We start from the raw sequence: 11,823 nt of genomic DNA on the forward strand, positions 1-11,823 counted from the left end.
TAGTACGGTATGAGTCAGACACCCTGTATATACAAGGTGTCTGACTCGTGCCATACCAGAGCTAATATATAGCTAGAATAGATTAGGATATATAATGGAATTAGTCTTTTTTTAAACAACTACGTAAAATTTGGAGTTATTAAATAAAATAGATGGGTTAATAAGAATGCGCGAGGCGGCAGGCGGGACGTACGGCTTGCCGCAGCCGACGAAGGAGATGGACGCTTGCTCACGGGCCTATCTCATAGGTCTACGTTTCAGATCTAACACTGCATGATAGATCCGCGAGCAATCGTTCCTTTTCTTCATTGGCCACGGAGAACCGTATGTTCCACCTACCGCGTCGCGCACTTTGATTGGTCCATCTATTTTATTTTATAACTCGAAAGTTTCAAACAATTTGTATAGTCTGATGATGCTATTCACTTTAACTTTGCTAAAATTATGTCAAGTTTACATTTAATTTTTTATGTCGAATAATATGGTTCCTTTAAAATAAATCGATTCTTAAATAAATCGATTTCTTTAGTTATTCTGCGTATTGAGAGTAAATAATCGAAATATGATTATTTTTCGGAATATTTTACATTTTATCCTGATATTTTTTAGTACAAAATATCTTATTAACTATTATATTAAATTATTATATTATATTAACTATTCAACAATAATACTTTAATATTTTATACGTTGAATAATGAAGAAAATCTATCAGTATTCTTAATCTTTGCTTACTAGTGTTTCAATAAATATGTAAAATCCAATCTTAGCATAGAAAACTATCAACAATTGTAAAAAAACTTTCTGACGCTAAACGCGGCCAATGTTAAGTCAATATTTGATAATATTACATTTCAATTACAAGACATTGCAATTCAGCGGACATTGGACGTTTCGACAATGCCTTTTCAACGTTGAATTTACATTTCAAAATATTGATGCAACATTGCAATGTCGCAACACAACGTTTCTGAAATGTTGATTCAACGTTTGTGTGCTATATGGAGACGTCGTAAAGATAATCTGTAAGACGCCTTAAAGATATTTATACGTAAATCGTCTGAAAGACATCTTAAAAATAATCTTTAAGACGTTCTATGTCCCGATTTTAGATATTATTTTGTCTGGAATGTTAGGGAAATTTTTGCTAGAATATCCTTACAAAAAAATACTATTAGTGGTAAAATGTCACTAATAGTTTCACTAGTAGTGCTAGTAGTATCACTATTGATGCTAATAGTGACACTATTAGTGCTAATAGTGACATTGTTAGTTACACTATTAATACTGATAGTGACACTATTAATGTTAATAGTGGCACTGTTAGTGACTCTAAGTCACTAGTAGTGACATTAATAGTACTAATTGTAACACTATTAGTGCTGATGATAGTGAGAATGAGTCTCAGATGCGCACATTAACAAACGGACACATCCAATCATATGTCCTTGTTTATAGAGTCTCTAGAATATCTCTAATCATACGGCGTTGTGGTTGGCTGTGTCCGTTTGTCAATGTGCACATCTGGGACGTTCCCGATAGTGATACTACTAGTAACAGTGATACTATTAGTGACACCAGTAATGTCAGAAGTGACATTACAAATGCCAATAGTGGTAATATGAGTATTATAAGTAACACTTGATGAGCTGATGTGTATAAATATGTATAATTTATTATTACTATAGAAAAACTATGAAAGATAATTCATTATTACAGGAATACGTTTATAAGGTACAAAAATTTATTTTCTATGACAATTACATTTCTACCCAATTAACAGACAATGTGTAACGAAGCGTTACTGAGCCCGCGCCTGAGGGCTCGACCACACCGACACGCCCGAACATCCGACGTGTCGGTGTACACGGCGCTTAGCGCCACTTTAATGGCCACGCGGCCTTACGCACATCTGCACGTGATCCGACGTCGCAGCGCCCTAGGTGGGGGCAGCGCGACGCGGATTCACGCGGGTATAAAAGCCGGGCACTCCCGGCACCAGCAAGACTCCCGTCGCTGCGGCCGTCCCAGCCACAGCGATTACGAAGGTGCGCTCGCCTTTCGACGCCGTGCTCACGCGGCATCCCGGCTTCGGCCATACGAAGGTGCGCTCGCCTCTCGACGCCGTGCTCACGCGGCACCCCGACTTCCGCCATACGAAGGTGCGCCCGCCTTTCGATGCCGTGCTCACGCGGCAGCCCGACCTCCGCTACGCGAAGGTGTGCTCGCCTTTCGACGCCGTGCTCGCGCGGCACCCCGACCCTACCGCGCGAATACGGGCTGCGAGGAATTGGGGTTGCGAGTCCGCCGTCTCCGTCGGTCGCTGCCGACTCCCCAGCTCGCCTTCGCTCTAACCGGGTCATTCCGCGACCCCGACCGCTCGTCCGAAGAGCCTCGCGTCCGCCTAGACTAAGCCCGCGTCCGCCTAGAATAAGTCCGCATCCGCCGATCCTCTGTTCGCGACCGCGTCCTCCGCGAATTGTATTCCGCGATCGCGACCGCTCGTCCGAAGAGCCGCGCGTCCGCCTAGACTAAGCCCGCGTCCGTCGTACCTCAGTGTAACGCTTAAATAAACGATTATTTTGGTATTCCGCAGAGCGACAATTATTCCCTCCTCCCGATCCTCCGATCCCGGACACCGGCGAGCCATCTAAGGCCTCCCCACGAAGGGAAACTCCTCGAGTGACGAGCCCGCGCGCACGTCGCACGCGACTCGTCACAAATGTTTTTAAACGTTTTTTAAATATTTATTTTTCAATATTACATTGTACAGTTTATTGTAAAAATAATATTTATTTAATATTTATTAAACGTTTATATAACATTTCTTAAACATTTAAAATAAAGATTTAAGAAAAATATTTATATAACATTTATTTAACGTTTATTTGATATTAAATAAAACATTTAAAAGAATATTTAAAGAAACGTTTATTTAATATTAATTAAATATTTGTATTACATTAATCAAACATTTAAAATAATGTTTGTATATATGTATATGTAATATTATAATTTAAAATAATATTTGTATATATATGTAATATTATAATTGTATTACATTAATCAAACATTTAAAATAATATTTAAATAAACATTTCTTTAGTATTGATTTAATATTTATTTTTCAAACATACTTTTTACATTTAAAAAGATCTATTCTTTTCTATTTTAATAAATCATTTGTTTTCGTATATGGATATACCATATATATATAACAAAAGTGTCTCTCGGTGAAAGTGACAGTGGCGCAGTGGATAAGGTAAACGATTCAAGAAGCAGAGGTCTCAGGTTCTCGAGTTCCAACATCATGGTAAGCAAATTTTCGAAGTACAATTTAAATTGAATTAAGTAGCGTGTGAAACAATAAAGTAGAGAATTTAAGAAAAATTCAAGAAAAGAGAAAAATATTTATATTTTTATAAATATTTTTATAATATTTATAAATGTTCACGTAACCGTTTAATAAATATTCAAAAAACGTTTATTAAATATTTTAAAAACTTTTTTCCAAAACATTTGAAAAAACGTTTTTTTAATAAAAAAGAGTGAACTTAACCCATTGTTTTTAACGTTTTAAAAGTAACTACTAGAACTATTACCACTAACAGTGTCACTAATAGTGACACTAATAGTGTCACTATAGCGAAAATATCATTAGTGCTATAGTTCTAATAATGCCACTAATAGTACTTTTTCATAAGGATAATTAAAATGTAAAACGTTTAATTTAAATCACTTAATTAATATTTATAGTTAATATTTATATGAATTTATTATGGAATATACGGCTACTATAGTAATCAAATTAATATTTTTATTAATAATTTTACTAATAGTAACTTTTTGTATGCAGGATGTCCCACGACTGGCAGAACACCCGTTAAGGGTAGATAGGAAGTGAAATTTGGAACTGAAAGTTTCTCTTCTATTTTTGGATCCAGCAATTAGTTAATGAGATATTAATTAATTAAGTCTGCCAATCCCTTAGCGCCCCGTGTGAGCGTTCAGGACCGTAGGGCACCGTGGACTCCTCAGGAGCCCTGCTTATCCGTTTCTCCCCTTTTTTGTATCACAGAGAAATTAATATGAATAAATGAGTGAATGGGTACCTGACCGAGGCTAGGGGATGGCAAGTTTTCAATGTGTGGGGGTGATATGTGCGTGTTTTTGTGTGCGGTTATGAGTGCGTGGATAATTTGAATCTTTTTAGTGCGAATGGGCGGAGTGATTGCACTTTATGTGCCGGAGGGGGATGTGTGGTATGTTTCCTTCGAGTGCGTGGGTGACTTGAATGTTTTCTGCATGTCGGTAGTTGAGTATCGTGAATGATTTTAGTATATGTATACAAAAAGTGGAGAAAAACGGATAAACAGGGCCCTTGAGGAGCCCACGGCGTTCTACGTCTGTGAGTGCTCACTCAGGATGCTAAGGGATTGACATACTTAATTAATTAATATCTCTTTAACTAATTGTCGAATCCAAAAATAGAAGAGGAACTTTCAGTTCCAAATTGCACCCCCTACCTATCCCTAACGGGTGTTCTACCAGTTGTGGGACACCCTGTGTACTGGTATAGATCACCCAAGCAGCAAGCTGTTATTTTAACGTCAATATGTTGTCATTATTGGTCAGTAATGTCATTTGTCCTTTAAGGATCCTTTAAGGATGTGTATTTAATGTCATGTTTTAAGACGACAAAATGACTTTGCAAAATGACGTTATGATAACGTTTAATTTACCATATTATAGACGAATTTCTTTTTCGAATAAAAAGATAAGTTTGCTATTCTTATAAATATATTTTTATATAATAATAACATTGCAACATTGCATATTGCAGTGCAATGTTGCAGAGACATTGCAGTAACATTAATTTGTAATATTACTTCAGCAATATTATAGCAATATTTAAAAAATATTAGGAATATAAATAAAAATATTACGAATATAAATAAAAATATTACGAATATTTAGAATATAATATATTATTTTTTATTTATTTACTAGTTATTTCTGTTACCCAATGAGCAAACAATATTTAAAAAAACAATATTTAAAAAAACATTTGAAAAGACATTTTTAAAACGTTAAAAATGATGAGATAAGTTCTATTTTTTCATTAAAATAACGTTTTTTTACGTTTGAAAGAATGTTTTATTTTTTATATTTAATAAACATGTATTTTAACATTTAAAAACGTTTTTCTAAATGTTAACATTTAACATTAAAAAAATATTTTCTAAATGTTAGAATAAACGTTTATTAACTATTAAAAATAAAAATATTTTTCCAAACGTTAAAAAACATTAAAAAAACATCTTTTTAATAAAAAAAGAAGAGAACTTATCCCATTATATTTAACGTTTTAAAAATGTGTTTTCAAATATTTTTTAAGTTGTAATGTTTTGTAATGTCAAGATTTAGGTAAACATATTTTACATAAATATTTTATGCATGTATTTCTAACTTCTCTTTTATTATATGAAATATTAGAATTATAAATAGTTTATTTTTGTGGTTCTACTAAATAATATTATAAGAAAATTATAATAAATGTTTCGGCTGCGCATAATAAAATACACTTAGTGGGGATAATAAAATACACTTAGTATCAGTTGAGGAAATAGCGCAGTAGCCAAGGTGGTAAACTAGGAACCTGAAGGTGTGTGAGGTCTCGAGTTCGCGTCAGACCAGTATTGAATAAATTTTCAAGTGCGAAAATAGTAAAAAATCAAATAAAACAGCTAAATTATATTTAAAATCAACATAAACTAGTTGCAATCGTTTCTGCAAAATATATATTCATTTTAACCAATATCATACGTCATTATTACAAATACATCATTATGATATTTTTCTTCATATCATAATAATGTTACAGTGGTATCACATATGTGACAAAGCGGACATTCGCACGTCACCATGACTTCGCTATGACCTCATTGCGACATAGTTTATTGTCAAAGTAACGTTGTGATGTTACTGTGACATTTTGTGCTATGTGGGTATAGTATTACAGTTTTAATTATTTTTATAATATTTCCGCAACGTTGTTTTAACACTTCAGTGAAATGTTGCAATTTCATGTCTCCGCAATGTCTCTGCAATATTACGTTGCAACTTGTAATGTTGCAATCTTCCTATACACAATGTTATTGTAAGCTTCTATGCTGTATGAATATATGTATATTTACGTGATATTCAGACCTCATCGTTCACATGAACAAAAAATTTGAATAGTAAATACTCATGTAACCAATATACTATGACATTTAGCATTTTTATTAGAATATTTTAAAAGAATAGAAAAATATCATTGATTAGATGCGATACGTTATTGCTGTATATGCCATGTGAATTTAGGACATTCAATTTTGCATAATAGAAAACGCGAAATTTTGATTACGCGATACATATTATGCAGGAAATATCTATAAGACTACATCTTAATAAGCCTTCAATAGGAAATAAGATGCAAGTAATATGTAAATTTACCAATCACAGTGGATTATTTGATGGTTTAATCGATGGTGATTGGTCAACTTTCTTATTGCTTACATCTTATTACTTATTGCAGAAGGGCTTTAATACTTACCTTATATAAAATCTATAGCGAATAACCGTCGATCAAATAATATGTGCTGTCGGATCAATTCCTGGGGATCAATCATGAATTTTTTTCCCTAATGTGAACTCGTGAAAAATGAACATTTCTACATGCTTTTACATTAAAAATTTTTTACTTTTTATGAGTTCACGTTAAAGGAAAAAATTCATGATCGACTAGCTGATATCATATCTGAATAAAAACTATAATTAAATATATAGATAATTTGATTTTGACACATTTAAAAATTATATAAGTAATTACTAAATTACTCTGCATATGTTGCATTTGGTAGTCATGAGTAGCATTGGTAGCATTGGTAGTTACAATAAAAACGCGATATTTTCACAGGGATCGAAGTTAATATCTACGAACAATTTTTGAATACCAAATTGGTTGCTATTCGATATATGATATACATATATTTTTAAAACAATTTTCTTTCAATTTTATACACATTCATGTAAGGCAACCTTCGCAATAAACATAAATATGAGTAAGTATCAAATAATTAAAAGCACAATGAAAAATTATTAAGATTATAATAACCTTACTACTAATACCAATAATACCAATAATGATAGTAATAATGATAATAATAATATGTAAAATAGTTTATAAGATTTTTTATATATTTTCTAGTATCACAACGAACCTTGAAAGCGTCAGTCGGCAAATCTACTTTATCAAAAACTCATATTGGTAGTGTATCCTCATTATACAGGCGTAGTGTGTTATTCCGTACAGGCAAGGGTGGCTTCAAGGTACTCCAAAATTGAAATTAAACAAAGCTCGTTAAATAAAAATAATTTATACACAACAATTGATAAAAATCTGCAACCACAATAGCTACCTGAGAAAAGATATTTATATATAATTATATAAATTATATACAAATTATATATAAATTATAAATAATTATTATAATAAATTATATAATTATATATAAATTATATACAAAATTTGTGTCTCTGTATAGTCACACATAATTATATATTTCCACACAGAAAAAATCATGTTAAATGAAAAAGGACAGGGATAGTTTCATTTAATTAAGTGGTATCATGTGCTGTCAGAAGCATAAGTATTTACTTCGATTTGTATAACAGTATCTTTTTCGTTGTGGACATATAAAATTATGCATGATTATAAATGGCCATATAGGGATAAAATTCATATATGACTTTTTCCCCGAATACACATCAATTATAAATTACAAAATAATCCAAAAATTCTGAAAAAAAGATATAATGTGCTTGTAGTTTAAATGCAAAATATGAACATATCATCTTTTTTAGATCCCAAGATATCAAAACACTTACCAACTGGAACCTATTAGGAAATTTAACGGCGAACTCGTCGACAAAATCTTGATTAATGTGATGAAGAATTATTTAATTGGCGTAAAGTATCATCCTGAAATATGCATGCAAATCTGTCAGAAAATGTCAGCAGAAGTGCGCGACCAAATTTACAGGAAATCTTACGATCGGTGATATATTCATTAATACAACAGATGCAATAACGTCTGACTATAATAAGCGCGCGCATATACACACACATACACACAAAGTATTTTAAGATATTTAATTTACATTTTGTAAATTTAACTAATAGATAAATTAACTTAAATAATTCGAATATTTGAATAAAAATGAAATTATACAGTTCTACACAAATGCACAACCTAGTAAATATAAAGTAATAGTGACATTACAGCAATGTTATAATTCCCCATTTAACAATATAACTGTTATATATAACATGTGTTATATTGTACTTATATTATTGGAAATTATAACATTGATATATTGTTACTTAATGTTTACTGGAAATATTTATATTTCAACTACAGTGAGCACACATCTCTGAATCATTTATCAATATATTTAATCTTTGCAAATGCGTACAAAATTTTTTGCTACACCATTTCGAATATCAAGAATCCATCTCTTGCTCGAACGATCGTTGGACTTTATTTTAATGTTGTTTTCAGATACAAAGTCATAGTCGTCATGTCGATCGTTCAAAAATTAGGACAAGGCGTGCGAATTGATTTTAGCAAGTTATGGGATATTGAAAGGGATACGTATTCGACTTACGTGATCGAGACCCCGGAATTTTCTGCGATGGGCCTCGTCGTGGGACTTTATTACGAGTGAATGTACTATAAAAAGATTTACGAATGACTATTAATTTTTCCATAACGAAGAATAAATCTCGGTGTATCGGCTCTGGATTAAAAAAGACAAAGAGAGAGATTTAAACGAAATAAAACGGTACCATTTAAATGCCGGTAATATTATAGTTAAAGAAAGGATCCACATACAAACTAGATTCACGTGTTTCACGTTTTCTTTATTGTTATTAAATTAATATATCATTCGAGATATATATATGTGTATATATATATTTATATATTTATATATTTATATGTGTATGTATATAACAGCGACAAATACAATGCGTCATTATGATTATTAATTATAATTGCAATCGAAGAGGTTACCGATGACAATGATGGAAACCGAGGACGAGGTAATTATCGTAATAATATCAATAACAGCAATCATAATAATGATGATAATAATGATGTGATGATAATGATAATTATGATGATGATGTTGATGATAATAATGATAACAATAAATAATAATAATAATAAGTCAATCGACCGATAATCAATACAGTCGTATATTCCCTTAAAGTCCGTCCTTATTTCTCATATCGCGCGCTTTTATAGATACAGGGATACAGAAAAATAATACCGCGCGGCTGTGGTGGAATGTTCTTAAGTCGTACATGTATATATATAATATTTATATAAAAGGGGAGGGGGGCACTCAGGGCCTTAATTAAATCATTACACGAGCCAACGTCGCCGCACCGGCGCTCATTTTACTTCCATCGTAAGAAATAAGCGAATTAAGAGAAGACTCGCAAGATTTATTACGCGACATCGAATCTCTCTCTAATCTTCACAATTATAATTAGGAAATAATGCGAAATTCTATGAATTTGTGTGTCTCCGTTCGAGATATATATTTCTTGAGGCTTCTTTGGATTTGACAAATTTTGAAACTAAATTTATAGAAGATCGTGACAGAATAATGAAATATTTCGCCTGAAACGCTTAAAGATAAGTTTGTCTTACATGGAATTCGATCCAATTATTGATTTCGGAGATTCAGTTTCGCAGAATCCCCGTGAATCTCTATGAATTCGCTTATCTCTTTCGTAGGTCCTCTTTATAATAATTAGGATTAATTGTAGCTTTACTTACGATCCTACCTGCCGATCAATTTTACACGCACGAACTGCACTATGTAGATCCTTGGTCCATTTTCGACGCATACATTTATTTACAAGGGTCACGCGCGCGCGCGCGCGACGCAGTGGCTCGCCGTATTGCAAAAAATGGCAAGCCAATCGCGCGATCGGAAATTTTTGAAGTAACGAGGCGTCCCAGTACAGAATAAGACAATTACAATATAAATTTGAAAAATCAAAAACACGATATATATATATATATATATATATATATTACGCAATATAAAATATAAAATATATACAACGGAATATTACAAAAATATAAAATATAAAACACGAAATTTTTTGTGAAAAGTTTATATAGTTCAGAATGATAATGAGCAAGAAATAATTATGCTATTGATAGACTACTGCTATAACAATATAGACTGTTACTATAACGTGTTTTCTAATATATAATTTTAATGTTTAACATTAAAACTACATATTAAATTAAATGTTGTATCACTATCACGTTATAAATAACTTCGATACTTCAATTTTTCTAATACATTTTTTATACATTTGAAAGAACCACATTATCCGGAAATGTTGTGTCCTTGAAATGTTTTAAAAATATTAAATATAAAAACGTTTAGCAGAAGGATATACAGGTTATCCCAGACTTTCCTCCGCAATTTTTGTAAGAACGTAGAGCGGATTGAGATAAACATAAAAGTCCCACATCGTTTTACGATATTCATAATAAATGTCGAAATGTTAATTAAAAAAGATTGATGCGACATAATAGATGAGCTGTAATGGCACCGTCTGCCATTGTGTACTTATACATTAAGTCAAACTAAAAAAATTCTCTACCCTTTTGCAAATCATTATCATTATCATCACATGGATTTTTAGTTATTAATTAAAGAAGATTTGTGTATTATCATGCATAATCATGTAACAATTTTCTTTCATTAATAACTAAAATTCTATGATTATTTGCAAAATGATAAAAAGCTCTTTTGTTCAATTTGATTTAATGTACAATAGCACACATCGCCACTACAGCTCATCTACCATATCTTGCGTGATCATTCACCAATCTTCTTTAATTACCCAAGGAACGCCAATGCGCGTACAATGCGCTTTAAATGTGCATTTTAATTAATATTAAAAGCGCATATTTGTCCCGCATTAAATTCGCATTTAATGCACATTATGACAACGCATTCAAAAAAATATTTTTCGCGTACCTTGTTTGCTGGTATCTTGCGAATTTATATCTCTGCAATGTTTCTGCAACATTGTATTGCAATATACAACATTGAAACGTTGCAGTAATGTTGTTGCAAGCGTCTGTGCTGTATGTGTTGTTCTTCCAACATTATTTTTTATTAAATCAGTGATAAATGTTGTTGAATCAACTACAGATATATGGCATTCTGTGACATGAATATTTCATTGACGTTAGGAATCTCATCTGGAAAACTCATCTGGAATCCAATCCTAGGAAACCCACCTAGGAAATCCATCTAGGAAACCTAAGCGAAATACCCAGTAGGAATCCTAATTGTGTTTTCAACTGGAATTTTTCAATAAGAAGCACCCATTCTTATGCTTCAGTGTGCATAAATTTCTTAAACTAGTACAGCCATTTTATTAAAAAAAAAAGACTTTAACTTTTTGTATCAGTATACATCAGTTTAGGAAGTTTAGGAATAGTTTTACGAAAAAGAACAGATCTTTTGTAAGTAAGAAATAATTTGTGGTTTGACGATGTATCATGTAAAAAATTAATCATTCATTTTATGAAACTTGTTATTACGAAATACGTAAATATCGCATTAATTTGAGTGCATTTTAAACATACAATTAATGCGGTTTTGAAGTCAATGTAGTTGCATGCGCATTAAAAGCGCGTTATACACGCATTGGCACTCCTTGGGTAATATCTCGAT

The 11,823-nt window shown here is 32.1% G+C and overlaps 1 protein-coding gene across 1 annotated transcript; it reads left to right on the top strand.

Annotated features, from left to right (window-relative positions):
- Positions 1-1,786: 1,786 nt before the first annotated feature.
- LOC116845723 lies at positions 1,787-8,922 on the top strand. Its single transcript, XM_032818763.1, has 4 exons — positions 1,787-2,048; positions 7,253-7,374; positions 7,909-8,102; positions 8,607-8,922. The coding sequence occupies exons 1-4, from the start codon at positions 1,787-1,789 to the stop codon at positions 8,770-8,772; spliced, it is 744 nt and encodes a 247-aa protein (XP_032674654.1). The 3' UTR covers positions 8,773-8,922.
- Positions 8,923-11,823: the final 2,901 nt, after the last annotated feature.

The sequence above is a fragment of the Odontomachus brunneus genome, unplaced genomic scaffold (genome assembly GCF_010583005.1).
Source record: "Odontomachus brunneus isolate Ranch 3 - 2012 unplaced genomic scaffold, Obru_v1 Obru_scaffold_057, whole genome shotgun sequence".
Classification (NCBI taxonomy): Eukaryota; Metazoa; Arthropoda; class Insecta; order Hymenoptera; family Formicidae; genus Odontomachus; species Odontomachus brunneus.